At 46.5% G+C, this 15,072-nt stretch overlaps 1 protein-coding gene across 7 annotated transcripts in view; it reads left to right on the top strand.

Moving 5' to 3' along the window:
• The window catches only part of TNIK (TRAF2 and NCK interacting kinase), a 152,446-nt gene that overhangs the window by 79,490 nt on the left and 57,884 nt on the right, over nt 1-15,072 (top strand). For all 7 annotated transcript variants that reach the window (XM_066325729.1, XM_066325724.1, XM_066325727.1 and 4 more), the window contains 3 exons: nt 3,186-3,311; nt 11,497-11,607; nt 13,927-14,017. In XM_066325729.1, the coding sequence (XP_066181826.1) occupies nt 3,186-3,311; nt 11,497-11,607; nt 13,927-14,017 (328 nt within the window). The remainder of the gene's footprint in view (nt 1-3,185; nt 3,312-11,496; nt 11,608-13,926; nt 14,018-15,072) is intronic.

Genomic DNA, 15,072 nt, shown 5'->3' with positions numbered 1-15,072 from the left:
GAATGTGTTTTGTCTTTTTTTTTTTGGACTGGAATAACACATTTCAAAATTAAGACTCACTCACAATTCAACCAACTTAATTTTTGAGTTAATGCTTTAATAGCTTTCAGGAGCTCAGCACATGCAGAAATGACTCTCTGTGAAAGCAGTCAGCTGGCCTTGGGAATCTGTTTTGAAATACCTTAGATACTCTGGTGTGGTATTAATATCTATGGGACCTTCATCCAGGTTATTTTTGGTGCTAACAGGTGAAATGATGTGTGGAAATAAGTCTGTAAATGTGAATGAGATTTGTTCCTGTTTACTTGCAGTATCTACAAGTGCCGTTTATCTCGCTCCCGTGGGAAGGAGGCTCCAAGGGAATAGGCAGACCCACCAAGCATAAACCCATGGCATAAACAGCAGTGAAATTCCCATGGGATGAAGTCTGATGTTAGAATGAATTTTAGCTCAGAAACCAAAATATTACTCTGAGGCCAAACACAGGCTTAAACTTGAATCCACACTTAATGCAGTGGTTTTAAAATACCATCCCTCCCAAGGAAAGAGATTGGAGAAGAGTACCTGGAATCTGATATTGCCCATTAATAACATCTTAAAGTAGATGTCTCTGATCTGAGACTTTACCTTGTAAAGCTGGGCCTCATGTCTGAATGTACAAGGTGTAAATCAGATATTTGTCATGGGATGTGGCTTCCGGATATTTAATTTTTTTTCCCCTCAGGCTGCTTTTAGGGAGGGAAGGCTCAGGGCAGGATGGGCAGTGACCACGGTGCAGGCAGTGCTAACCTGTACTCTGGTAAGGGCTGTCTGTCTTTCATAGCTTTTAGTGCTGAAGACACTTTTGGAGCCTGCAGGAATGCTCCTGGGCTTTGCTTCTGGAGGAATTTCTAAAGCTGGTCCCTGCATTGTGCCTTCAGCCAAGCTTGGCACCTGCTCCAGGCTCAGTGCAAGTGCTGCTGCTGAAAACCCAGACCCAGTCCTTTACTTCCTCCTCACACACAATTTCAGAGCTGTTGCTGCTTCATTTGATCCTGACCTTCCCTCCCAGCCGTTTTTCCAGGATATCCCTGATGACAATGTGTCTTTCAGGAGTCAGCAGGGAGCAGAATCAGTGGGGTCATCCCAGCCGTAGCCACAGCAGCTTTTGGATGGGATGGGGCTCTGAGCAACTTGGTCCAGAGTGGAAGGTGTCTCTGCCCATGGTGAGGGGGTGGAACTAGGTGATCTTTAAGGTCTCTTTCAACCCCCAAACCATGGTGGTTCTATGTTCAGTGAGCTCCCAGACAACATTTCATCCTGACCACGTGCATTGTGCTAAATCCCGACAGGCACCTAACAATGATGCTTTGTTTAACTCATCTCTGCTCGTATTAATTATCTGTTAGGGAAGATTGCAGAATAGAGGCCCTCAAATGGCAGCACTTCATCAGTTTGGGCAGCTGCTCTCTCTGAATTAGGAGTTCAGATTCGTTTTCCAGGGGCTGGTCCTGCTGTGTGCTGCATGACCTACATCCAGCGATGGATGTTTCAGAATCAATTGATGGAGGCAAAGTGAGACAGCTAAGCCTGGCCTGTGGCTTTTGTTGGGCTTGGGATTGGAGTAGCTGCAGCAGCTTGCTGTGATGATTCCATTTTCTCCCCTGCCTCTCTGGATTTGCTGGGGATGAGCACTCTCAGTAGTCCTGCTTGGAGCTGGAGCTTGGGCTGGAGCCCCTGAGCCTGGCCATGCAGACACATCCTCAGGTGCCATCCACAGATCTTATGCTTTGGAGAGTTTTTCCACCCATTTTGAGCTCTTCAGCTTGAAGATAGAGTCAAAATAAAACTTTCAACCAAGTGTCCCTCTGGTTTGCCTCTGTTTTTTTCGTAGAGAGCCAGGCATGAACTGAGGGATGAGTGAAAAGCTGGCTGGGTGCTCAGAGGGCTGGAGGGATTTTGTGCTAAGGGCTGGTTACTCCCAGCACTGCTGAGCATCCAGCTGCTTTTTAGTTGTTGTTGCAAAGGGCTTCAATTAATAAAATCACCTCTGTGTCCTGATAAACTTAATGTTATATGCCCTGGTTTCCTGGACAAATGAAAACAAGTGAAGTTGCGTTGACTGCTTAAAGAGAGGTGATAAAGCTTCTTCCAGAATGGTCCCTCTGTTTCCTTTGTAATTTCTGAGCCTGTTTGGTGCTTATACCCTCTGTGTTCTTACAGAAGATAAATCTGGAGGTTATTTATGCAAGTTCCATCCAGACTGTTCTTGTACTCGTTCCTCCTGTCTTAACCTTTGCTGTTGTTCCCTGAATGGTATTTTGGGAAGAAAGATGTGTTTCTGCCTGTGTTATGTGACACCTGGTCAGGGGGCACTGCTGCTCAAGAAAAGCTGCTCCTGCAGCTCTCCTGCCTTGTGGGTGTCTTGTCCTTTGCCCATTTGTAAAACTGAGGTCAGGAGAGGCAGGTGAGGGACAGGAGGGGAATAAAGGAGAAGAAAGAACAAACAGCCCTTCTGGTCCTTTATAATAAAGCTCATTGACTTCAAGGTGCTAAGTGCTGCCTGTGGAAATACAGCGGGCTGGAATTCGGTCAGCTTAAAATAAAACCAGGGCACATTTGATGGGTGTGAGAACAGAGAGGTGGGACATCAAAACGGGGATTGATGTGGCTCCTCTGCCTCTGCTGCTTCAGCCACTTTGCAGATGGGACAGAGAGGGGCTGGGACAGCCCATGGGAATGGTGCTTGTCACCAGGACTGAGTTACTCTGGTGGAGTTTGTGGGCAGGTGGCACCTTCCTGCTCCCCATGTGGTGCCACCCCACCACCAGCAACTCCTGGTGCCTCCAGAAGTCTTGTGCTGCTCCCAGGGTGGGCAGGAGTGATGTGCCAGAGGGCTGGGAGCACAGGAGCACTTCTGCCGTGCAGTGGTTTGTAGAAAAGCACCTCCTTGGGCCTCTGGTGTGTCTGTGAGGGTGTGCTGATGCATCACTGGGGTAACACAGGTATGGCTGAGCCTCAGGGCAGCATGAGTCTCCAGTGCAGCTTTCAGGCTCCCAGGATCTGCTGTAAAATATGGTGCAAAACACCAGAGAGGTCAGTCAGGAATGGGGTGCTTGGAAGTTCACCCACCTACAAAGACAGCTCAGACTCTGGAAAGTGTGGTCTCCTAATGCCTCTGGTTTTGTCTTTTCACCTCATTCCAGGATGAAGAGGAAGAGATCAAACAAGAAATTAACATGCTGAAGAAGTATTCTCATCACCGAAATATTGCTACATATTATGGTGCTTTTATTAAAAAGAACCCACCAGGAATGGATGATCAGCTCTGGGTAGGTTGCTTTCTTTTCTTTAAAATAACTGGGATTTGATAGAGATTTTTGTACTCTGAATTGTCCTCTTACCAGCACCCAGCTTACAAAAACCCCCTTATTTTACATCCATCTTTTTCAAAGTCATGGCAATATCAGGCTCTTGCTGCACTGCAAAACACATCTCCATTTTGCCATAAAATCTTTGCAGGCTGATGGTAAACCCATTTTTATTCTGGAGTGTCGTTAGCAGTATCTTTAGTACAACAGTCAGTTGAAAATCATTCTGTCTTCTGGCAGTTGGAGGGAGCTGGGAACATCTTTGGGAAGATGGAGGCTGAGGGTGATTCCTGCCAGCTCATTTTGGTGCCTCTCATGCTTCACACTTCCTGGAGCCTGTGCAGACAGATAAAGAGGAGGAAGACAGTGAGGGGAGGTCAGGGAGACCTGTGGCTGCTCAGCCACTTTTGGGGGACAGTGCTGAGGGGCATCGAGCTGCTTTGCATCTCTGTAAATCCTCAGCTGCCTCCTCCTGCTGCTTCCCTTGTCAGGGCCTTCTCAGTTATTAATTCAGCATTCCCAGAGCAAGGAGGATGGAGTTTAAATCCCTCTATCCCTGGGGAGAGGCAGAGCATCAGAGCCCACTCCCTTTGGCAGCAGCTGGTGCTCAGGGGGCCGGGCAGGGCAGTGGCACTGCAGCTCAGGGCTCTGGCTGCTGCTGTAAAATTAATTCAAGTTGTTGTGCTGTGTTCTGAGCTTGGCTGTGCTGGTTGGAGTCTCTGGAGCAGCAGCCTGCAGTGCCCATGGCCATCAGAGCAGCACTGTAGGACCCTGCTTTCCTTAAAGGTCTGTTGGAGTTATCATCAGTGCAACAACCTGGATGTTGTGCTGTGGTCAAAAAAGTCTTCATTTCCTCACAGTCTTGTAAATCCAGTCAATTCTGCCTTATCCATGTGTGGTTTCTAAAGCTTTTCTGTGCCTGAGGAATGTTGCTGCAGCCTAATTTTTCAGGAGTGACAGATATCCATGGTTCACCTGGGAGACCGTGGAGATGCTGAAGAGCAGCAGCACTCTCTTCCCACTAGTTTCTGTACAACATGAGCTTTATTTTAGTAAAACATTCAGTGACTTCAGCTATGACTTCAGGATGCCAGAGCATCCTGTGGGAAGTGGAGGGATTCAGAGGATGTTCCTCCTAAGAGAAAACTGCAGTTGATAGACTTTTGTGCCAGTTAGTTGCACAAGACTTTCTGATACGCTGAATTATTGGGAAGACTTGGGGGATTGGACTCTAGGGGTGTTCCTATCTTGGGTGTCCAGGTTATTTTTGGTGGGAACTCTTAAAAACCATGTTCTTTGCAGCTGGCCTGGGATTCAGCGAGGCAGAAGCTGTCAGGCTGAGAAATGCTCTTTCATCCCATGAAATTCCATTTGGCTTTGGCTGGTTTATAATTATTTTTTTAAAAAAGTGAAATATGAAAACAACCCACAATGTTCTTCCTTGTGCTACAGGAGTGCCTGGAGGGGAAAAAACCCTCACCAACTGTGTGCCAAGTCCCCTGGTATTGAGAGGAGCCCTCCCTGGTGCTGGCCCCTGCTGAGTGCCTTTACACTGCTTGGGTCTGGGGTTTGTGTGCTCTGACCAGGCAAAAGGGTTTGGTTTGGTTTCTTTCCTCCAGCTCCAGTACAAATGGCTCTTGGCCTACACAAGTGTTAATAAAAGAACAGTCCAAACTTTCAAAAAGAAAAGCTCCCTAGAGAACTCCTTGGATTAAGAGGCATGGCATGAAGAGTGATGGAGTGGAGCTGTGTCAGGGGAGGTTGAAGGTGGATATTAGGAAAGGGTTGTACACCCAAAAGGTGTTTGGGCACTGGAACAGTCTCCGCAGGGAAGTGGTCACAGCACCAAGCCTGACAGAATTCAGAAAGCATTTGGACAAAGCTCTCAGGCATAGGATGGAATTCTTGGGGTTTTCCTGTTCAGGACCAGGAGCTGGGTTCAATGGTCCTTATGGGATCCCTTCCTACTCAGGATATTCTCTGATTTTCTTCCATCAATCCCCATCACCATGACACTGCAGAGGAGGCTGTATGTCCTGTATCATCTTCACATGCCCCAAGTCAAGAGGAGAACCTGGGTTTTCCCTGCTGGTTCACCCAGGGAAAAGAAAGAAGGTGGTCACAATCAACTGTGCTGCTTGTTCTTGCCCCCTGGGAAAGGCAGACTAGATAATCTGATTTATCTGCCAGACCACTGCCTCTCCTCTCAATTTGGGGCCTTTCTCATGTGTTAGTGAAAAAGATTCTTTAAAAAGCTGCTTTTCTTGCACTGGAGTATGAGGGGTTTTTTTAAGTCTATGCCTAGTGTTGGAACTGGTGGACATATTCTTGGGAAAGCTCCCCAGCCCTGGAGGAGAGGTGTGCTGCTGCCACCGTGTTAAATAGCTGTTGTTTCAGGATCTGATTGAATTAGGACTCGTGTGAACTCTATCAGTCTTGCCTCACAGATAAAGGCTTGTTTATTTTTCATTGGCTCTTTGTTGAAATAAAACGGTTTCTGATAATGCCCAAGTAATTCTTTTTATCGACACTCGGGAGGCTGATACGGAAATAAAAAATAGGGAACTCTTTCAGTGGAGATTAAGATCTCTCAGAAACGTGGCAAGCTTCCGACATGAAATATTGTCTGTGCTGCTGCTCCCTTCCACAGCAGCCACTTGCCCTGAAAGATGTGCTCAAGCTCACTAAACTAAACCCTGTTTTCAGAAATCAGGGAGCTGTGCAGAGGGTGTTTTAGCAGGTGCATCACAAATCTGCTACGTTAGGCAAGAAAAAAGGAAGCAAAAGTCATGGGGACAACCTTTATGGAACATGTAAAAAGAAATTTAAAAATATGAGGTAGGTTTATTCTTATGTTGGATAATGTGTTGCATTCTGGGGTGCTGTGGTCCTCGGGGGGGTTTGTGCTCCTCTCTAGCTGAGGTGAGAAGGTTCTGCCCTGGTGCAAGGGGACAGGGTGAGGGTGAGTTGCAGAAATTGGGGAAATTCCCAGGGGATCTGAGGATCCAGATAATCAGTTAACTGCTTCGTCTCAGAGCTAAACTCATGAAATTCCCCTTGCTCTTCTCAGACCTAAGCTATGGGATACCAGGCTGTGCATAACCCAGAGAGGTTGTTGAGATATTTCTGGCTGTGAATTTTTTTAAATGATGGGAGATGAGGCATTAATTAAGAAGTGTGAGCTGGATGAGGGAGGTGACTCCATCCCGAGGGACCCCTGCCCTGAGGACAGCTGGAAGCTGCAGGCACTGCAATCCCCATACACTGTGTCCATGTGCAGGGTCACCGAGGTGCCACTCAGCTGGACACTTGTCATCTGCCCTTGCTGTCCACTGTGCACTGAGGCCATGGACAGAGCAGCCCCTCCATCACGTGCTGCTGCAGAGTGTGGGGGCTGAGCAAAGGCTGGCAGCAGCCCAGAGCCCACCCAGGGCAGGGCAGAGCCCGCAGGGTCCCCAGGGCCAGCAGCGCTGGCTTGGATGGATGGGCTGCCATGGCAACCCTGCCCGCAGCTGCATCTGTCACCAAGGGGGACAAATTGCTAATAGGCAGCTTGCCAGATACCCACGTGGTGGGGTGGCCTCCGGGGTGTCCTCTGCAGCAGATAATCTGGGACAATGTGGGGGGAGAAGGAATGAGGGTGGTTTGGGAACAGCCCCTCGGTCAGGGTGGCATCACTGCAGCTGTGCAGTGCTCAGGGCTGTGACTGTGTAGTTGCAATGTGTTTTTTCACTCTGTTGAGCACTAGGGGCCCATTGAATTGCTTTAGGGTGATGTGAACAGTCACACCAGGGATCTGGAGAGCAAAAACAGGGGCAGCAAGGCTGCATTGAAAATCGAGCGTGAGCTGTCAAAGCACTGGGTTACACCTGTGCAGCTCTGAGCAGGATTGAGCTTAATCTGCTTATATACCCTGAAAAATATTTTTTGGGCAGTTGCTGATTCTTTGCATTACAGAAATTAGATCATGGAACATCTGAAAGGGGTCGGTTTTTGGTTGAGCTGTATCTCTCTTTAGTCCCTCCAAGCTCTGAAGTCCTGGGGGAGTGTGAGGGGATCAGGGCTGCTCTTCTGGCCTCTGACTGAGAGCTCAGGGTTACCAGAGCAGATTTCTGCTGCTGTCTGGCAGAGGAATCCAGGACTGTTTAACTCTCACTGCTCTTCAAAGCAATGTCAGTGCTGTAAACACTGCAGGACTGTGAGCCCAGCTCCTTTTGCTGCCATCCCTAACCCCAAGCCATCAGCCTGCTCAGGACCCGTGGCATCAGCTGCCTGCTGCCTCCCCAGGGAGCATGGATTGACTGGCTGGGCTTGACATCCAGGGAGATGCAGGCAAGTCATTTATTGAGGAACTCGTGTGGGATGCTGCTGTTGGAGAGGAGAGAGCAGAGCATCGGTGGCCCTTGTGCTCCTACCAGGGTGTGTGGCTGCAGTTTCAGCCTGCTCCCACCCCAGCACTGACAGAAGCAATGAAAACCTGGCCTTATCTTACTGCTGAATATTTTAGTTGCTGCTTAACACCAATTTGATTGCTATTTGTGTTTCTGAAATGCGCATCAGCTTTTCTGCTGATCCACCAAGGGAAGGTCTCTGTCTCCAGGTCCCATGATGTGGGTGATGAGGGATTCTTTTGCACGGGAGCCAGGCTGTGGGGTGGGATGAGAAATTTGAGTGGTCTGGGCATATGGAACCATGTTGCACCCAGGTTCTGTTTACACACACAGCAGAAGGATTGGTTTCCAGCAGCATTTAGCCTGAGGGTTTTGTGTGCTTGTTTTCTGTAGCTTAAAAGAAGTGAAATTATTCCTGGGCTGAGGCATAGAAACGCAGAAAGATTTGTCTTGTGTAATAAAGGATTTGGTTCGGGGAGTTCCTCTGGACAAGCTGGAGCAGTTCACTGTAAGATGGTTTTGGGTTGGTGTTCTGGAGATGCTCAGGTTTGAGCTCTTCCAGGTAATACACAGCAGTGGTTGGAACAAAGGTCTTGCCATTCCCAGACTTAGAAAAGTTGTGGTTGATTTGAAAACTGAAAAGGCTCTTTAAACAAAAAATTCATGAGACAGCAGGACACAGAGATTTACAGCTGCAGCTTCTGAATTTGCCTTGCTTATGAAGTTTGCTGTCACTCTGGTATGAAGAGCAAAGTAAATGCTAAATGAACTGTATTTAAAAATACTTCCTCAATAAATGTCCTTGCAAATTAAATTTCAGTAGATGATCTTACCTTTAGCCCATCTTGATGATAATTTTAATTATGGTTAATAAAAATTCAATATGCATTTCCAGTTTATTGTCTTACTCCATCATGACTTCATCCCTTAAGAAAATTGGTAATGATGCAAGTGTGTGAGAGCAGAGCACTCACCCAGAGGTATGAGACTGGTGAGAAAGTATTTTAGTATCCAGATGCCCTTTGAGGCCTTTTCTGAGTGTATTAAGCTCTGCCCTAAAATCAGCAAGGTCTTCTGCACATTTTAATGTTTCTCCTGGAAGGCTGTTGGTTTCCAGCTTAGACATACCCATAGTGTTCATCAATTGATATTATGGCAGTATCTGCATTGTTCTTCTCCCTCTCTTACCTGTCTGTTGACAGTAGACACAGATAGACCATAACCAGCCATTCTCTGCGTGGCTGAACAAGCCCTCAGCTGCTCTGAGAAGACCTGGTCACGTTCCTGTGTCCCCTCCAGTGTGCATTTATTGTTCTTGGACTCCATCACCCAGCAGGACATCAATGGGTCAGGTCTGACCTGGCCCTTGGGCTGCCATCATCTGTGGTTCCTCTCCTTGAAAGCTGCACTGTATGAGCTGTTCTTGGGAGTTCTATGGCATCCTTTCCACCTGAGGAGCATAAGAAGCCAAGAAAGCAAAAGGAGATCCCAGTGCTGCAAGCAGCAGCCACCCAAACCTGGGAAGGGGGGCTGTTCACATGAGGTGTCCATCAAGGACAAGGATACTCAGACAGCCTCATGACCCTTCTGCTGCTGGTTTTCTTGGAGAATTCATGGCAGAGCTTTCAGCCTGTTCATGGTGCTCAGGCCTCTTGGATCTGGAGCCTCTTGATGCTGGCAAAGATCTGCCAGTGCTGGATATTTTCCTATGGATGTTATGGGATTGTGCACCTCTTAAGAAACCAAGTTGGAAACACCCCTTCTATGACTTTCTCTTTTTCTCTCTGTTAATTTAATCTCCAGGAGGTTTCACAGTTAAAGATTTGGGATGCATTAGCAGGTGCCCCTGGTTATTATTCCCCTCCTGGTGCAAAGTTAGTCTTTGCTCTGTGGAAATCAAGGGGCAGGGTCGAGTGAACTGCCAGCTCCATTGAGATAATCTGGCAAATGAATGGATTCACTGTGTACTTTTAATGGGATTTCTTCCATTTTTTTTTAAGCATTGTGTTTGCCATGCACAGAATAGCAAACCTTTCCTCTTCCTCTTGCTCCAAACCCTGGTGAGAGCCTGTGGAAGAGTTTCCATGGAAGAAGACTGGAGAGGGCAGCATTTTGGATTGCAAGATGTTTGTGGCTGGCTCAGCTATCCAGGATTTTCCTTTCCAAATTTGCTGCTGTGGTATCCCAAATGTTAGTTTAATCAGACACACATGCAGACATCGATATTCTCCATGTGTCAATGGTCCAAAGGGAAGAAAGAGAGGAAAAGCAACTTTGAAACCTGCTGTTCATTATTCCCCATTCACTAACCAGTGAGTTACCAGGAGTTATGCCATGTCAGTGACCCAGCTAGGTGGCTTGGCTGCTGCTGGGGTGAAAGAGCTGTTGGTGTGTTCCTTGCATGGCGTAGATTTTAGCCAGTGACCCATCCATTTCTGCCATTTCTTCCATTTCTTGAAGCCACTTTCATGACTTAACAGGGATATTCCAAGAATTTTTCAGCACCAGTTCAAGAAGCAAAGAGAAACTTAACATCAAAACTAAAGAGAGCAGCATGGTCAAAGCCAAGTAAGGTATAGTCTGCTGAAGTATTTTATTTAGCCTGGAGGTTTATGGCAGTTCTGTATCTGGATTTTATGATCATTATAATTTATTATAGTCTTAAATCATTGCATTTGTGCAATGTGGGCAGGAGTAACCCTTCTGCCATTTTAATTCTCTTCTTGGCCTGTGCTGTTAATAGTGATGTCACTTGCTTGGAGAACGTTAAATGCCACATACGCCTCATGTGATAAGAAACTTGAAACATGCACATCGAAGAATCTGGCAAGGAACCACTGGCAAGGGAATATCTTCAAGTAGGAAGCAGCTCTAATTGGAAAACAGGGTTTCATATCTTAGGGGAAGCACTTGCACAGGCCTTTGGAGGAGGCTTGTTGCACACACAGGCTGTGCTCGCTTTCTGGAGCACGCTGATGGCTCCTGCCCACCCTGGGGATCTGTGAAATCCCTGGGAGGCAGACTCACATCCCGTGCTATTTTTGTAATGTTTATTTCACAGTTGTTCAATGACAAGATTAAGATTGGGCTGGGTTAGATCATTAGACTTCTATGTTTGATATTCTGAAACTTTGGAAGTGGTACAAGTGGTCAGTCATGTTGGAACCAACCTGAGCAGTAGGACAGCAGATCCCTCCTGGGAAGCCTGACACTGCTTGGCAACCTTCCCCTCAAAGGAGGTTTCCTGCTCAAAAACAAGATCAGAACCAAAGGTTGTCTGGTTAAATAAAAAATAAAAATTGAAAACTACACCTGGTTCCTAAATCATATGAAGCTTTTGAGTATCTGCCTCTGTGCCTTTGTATTTTCAGATTTGAAGAACTTACATGTAAGAGGCAGAGTTTTGTTTTATTGCTGTTGATACTAAACATTGATCAGAAGTATAAAGTGGGGCATGTAGGGGTAGGATTGAGATTCTGATCTCCTCCACTGATTTTCAGCACTGAACTGGTTCCTGTTTCTTGCTCCCAATCTTCAGGAGGACCACAAGCCTTTCCAGCCTCCCAGCCTTTGATTGTTTCCTTTTATAACAACCCCCAAATGGATTACAAGCTGATAGATTAGGGATGATGCTCCAAGTGGCTCTGTGTAGCACCGTGGGGTCCCCACAGAAGCAAAGCCAGTGTTGGGATTCTGCTGGTGGTTCCACTGCATGACATTTGTGTCATTAATGACATTCCTGTTCCCTATGGCAGCTGGTGATGGAGTTCTGCGGCGCGGGCTCCGTCACCGACCTCATCAAGAACACGAAGGGGAACACCTTGAAGGAGGAGTGGATTGCCTACATCTGCAGAGAGATTTTGCGGGTATGTGTCCAGGGGGAACTGAATGTTGTGGGGAGTGTGGCAGCTGAGTGCTCAGGGGACACAGGAAGCCTTTGGCTCCGCAGATTTCGTGGATGCTGTGCTGCCATGGGCTGGAGCCTCTGCGGTGCTGGCAGGCGTGAATGATTCATGTGCCTGTATGATGCATAATAAATAAGCCCTGCTTAATGCCCTTTAGCTCTGTTAGTTGCCTGAATTTTAACCCTCTTTTTCCTTCAACAAAAATATAATCTCCTATTAGTATTAAAAGGGCAAAGATTTATTTACGTTAGAATTATGTTTTCAGTTAATGGAAAGGTGAGGACTAATAAAGTCTGTGGAAAGAAGAAGCTTCATGATTAAAAAGCATCCTATGTTTTATTAAATCCACATGTCTGATTTTAATGAGGGTGCTGCAGCTTTTATACTCGTGATATAAATGTTTGACTGAAATGTCTTAAATGGGCCATGCCAGAGTTTCATGTACTGGGAGATGGCAGCTTCAGCAAAGACTTTCCTGCATTTTGCATTGCTGAGGTCAGAGGATGGGGTTGTAATGCTTGCCCTGCATTAAGGTCTATTGCTCTGTGAACCAAAGATTTGTTCAAGAGAAAACAGGAATATTTGGCATGTGAAGGAAACCTGTACAAGAGCCATTCAAGTGGTAGGATGAGAGGAAAAGGTCTCAGGTTGTACTAGGGGAGATTTAGGAAAAATTTCTTCATCAAAGGGAAGTTCCAGTTGAGCAGTGGAACAGGCTGTCCAGGGAAGGATGGACCCCCATCCCTGGGGGGGTTTAAAAGAGATGTGGATGTGCCACTTCAGGACATGGTTTCGTGGTGGCCTTGGCAGTTGTCAGGGTTATGGTTGGACTCAGTGATCTTAAAGGTCTTTACCAACCTAAACAATTCTTTGATTCCATGAAAGAAAATGAGGCAAAATGGTCTCTCCAAATGGATGTGCCTGACACTGAGGCTGCCACAGGTGTCCAGAGGTGACACAGCACTTCTGCACTGTCCCTGCATGCCACTGTCCACAGCAGAGTGATATGCAGAAGATGCTGGCACTGCAACCCATCAGCTTTTGTATGAACGCTGCTTTCAGTGCCAGGAGGCCACAGTTCCCTGGGCCTATTTTAAGTGTATGAGCTCCAAGAGCCTGCTCCTTAAAATAGTCCCTGGCAGTGAGTCACAGCCCAGCCTCTGACTCATGTCCCAGGGCCACCATCGGGTGTCACCTCTTGCATTTTGGCCACACGCTGGGGCAGTGATGGGTGACCTCTGTGGGGTTTGGGGTGAGGAAAGGCTCCCAGCTTCACCCTGCAGAAGGTGGCTCACGCTTGGTTCAGGCAGTGATGGGCAGCTGGAATTCTAGCACTAGGCTCAATCCCACGTTGTTAAAGGATTTATTGAAATCCTGTGGAATTTTTGCTTTGCCTCAAGTGCTCAAAGGTGCCTGTAACCAAGTATAATATGGCTAAAAAAAGGATTCCTGTACAGATATAATCTGTTCCACCGTTTTCCCAAGGTAACGAGCGTAAAATGACTAATAACTACCAAAAGTGATAGCAGAAATCCCTTTCTTTCTCAAATATGAATGCTTAATGTGAAATTTAAACCTAATGCAAAATTAGTTTTTGAAATAATCCATATTTTTCCTAAGCTAGCAGTCTGGGTGGATGTTACTTTGAAACTAAACTAATAAATGAATGAAATAAAAATGTGGGTTGCAAAAAGAAATTAATGAGCTAATAAACCAGCCCAACAGCAAAGCTAGTTTACCTTTTGCCTTTGAGACAGGCTTTTTACATGAGCTATATCTCTATTAGGGATATGTGCAAGTTATAACATTTGTATTTGCATGGTAGCTTTTTAAATACAAGCTTCTCAGTGTACTGAAATCCAGTTTATTGGACCGATATAACAAGAGAATTGTTTTCTTCACTTTCTGGATGATGGAAGTGGAGAAAGGAGACAAACCCATTCTATTATTTCTGCCAGAAAAATGGCTCCCTGAGGCAAAGGAGCACATGGGGGAAATCATGTCTGGAGTGACAGAAGAATTTGGGTTAATACAGGTTCCTGCTGGAATGTGAAATACTGGGTTTAAAACCCTAGAGAACTGACAGGCTCCTCACCAGGCATGTCCTCCCAGCAGGGGACATGGGGCAGTGTTTGGAGCATGTGATAAACAAAAGCATTCTCGAGTGCTTAACTCCAACTGTGATCCTTTCATTTCTGGAGCATAATTGGTTGAGGAGGAATGCCAGCCAATAACATGCTTTGAACTTGGGTTCCTCTAACCTTTCTCTGAATTCTCCAGGGCTTGAGTCATCTACACCAGCACAAAGTAATTCATCGAGACATCAAGGGACAGAATGTATTGCTGACAGAAAATGCAGAAGTGAAACTAGGTAAGAGTGGGTTAGAGCTCCTGGAAACTGCAGGTGGGCTGGCTGGGGAGAAGCAGCAAAACTGGCTTGTACATGAAGAAAGAGGATGAATAACAAGAGCTCTTCTGTGGATTTTGTTACATTGGGTTTGATACATGACTTTGGGTGTTGACCAGGTGCTGTGCCTCAGACTGCCAGGGGTTGATGGCCAGGTTCTGCTTGCAGAGATGCTCTTGCACTGGTGTTTCTGTTCAGACACCTCTGCCACCAGGTACAGGTTAAGCAACCAACACCAATGTTTCATGCCCAGATTGAAAATTGCCCTGTGCTCATGGCCAGATGTTGTCAGGGGCTGTTCCCCCACAGCTGCATAGCAGTGTCCTGGAGGATAATCCATTTTTCAGTTTAGCATGACACAATCCAGACTCCTTTTCCAAGCTAACCTGGTGGAGGGGGTTTAATTTGCAAGAACTACTCTGAATTTTGTGCACTGTGTTGGTCACCCTGGAGAGGAGCAGGCATTGGTGTGGAGATCATATGGAAGGCAGCAGATCAGTGCAGATGATGTGCTCACATCTTCACTTGTCCAGTCCTGATGTTATTAAGGCTGCCTTTGCACAATTAATTTATGCTGGCCATGGAAGATCCATACACTGGTCATGTGTGGTGCAAGCCTGGTTTTCCCATGCCTCCTCTCTCCTTCTGCAGCAAAATTAAACCCTGGCTTAACAGATGGCACCACCAGCTCATTGGGCTTTATGCTGGTGAAGATTCCTCTCCAAGGGGAAATTCTCCAGGGCAAATCTCCAGCCATTGTGTTGTGCAAAGTGCAGTTAGTGGACCATAGAATATTCTCTCGTTGGTTTGATTTCATCATTTTTTGCTTCATTTTGCAGCCCTCTGCTTGACATTTCCCATGGGCCTTTGTCCTTGGCCCTTAGTTCCTTAAGTCTTTTGCATTTCTGCCATTTGCAGCAAGAATTTAGGTAGAAAAATGAGGCTTCCACCAGTATTTGGCAGGCTTTAATTCAAATGAGCAAGCATAGAACAAAGGCTGCTGCTTATTCATGTTGCTA

This window comes from Sylvia atricapilla, chromosome 10, assembly GCF_009819655.1.
Source record: "Sylvia atricapilla isolate bSylAtr1 chromosome 10, bSylAtr1.pri, whole genome shotgun sequence".
In the NCBI taxonomy this organism is placed as follows: Eukaryota; Metazoa; Chordata; class Aves; order Passeriformes; family Sylviidae; genus Sylvia; species Sylvia atricapilla.
This window is presented reverse-complemented; position numbering and strand designations above follow the sequence as displayed.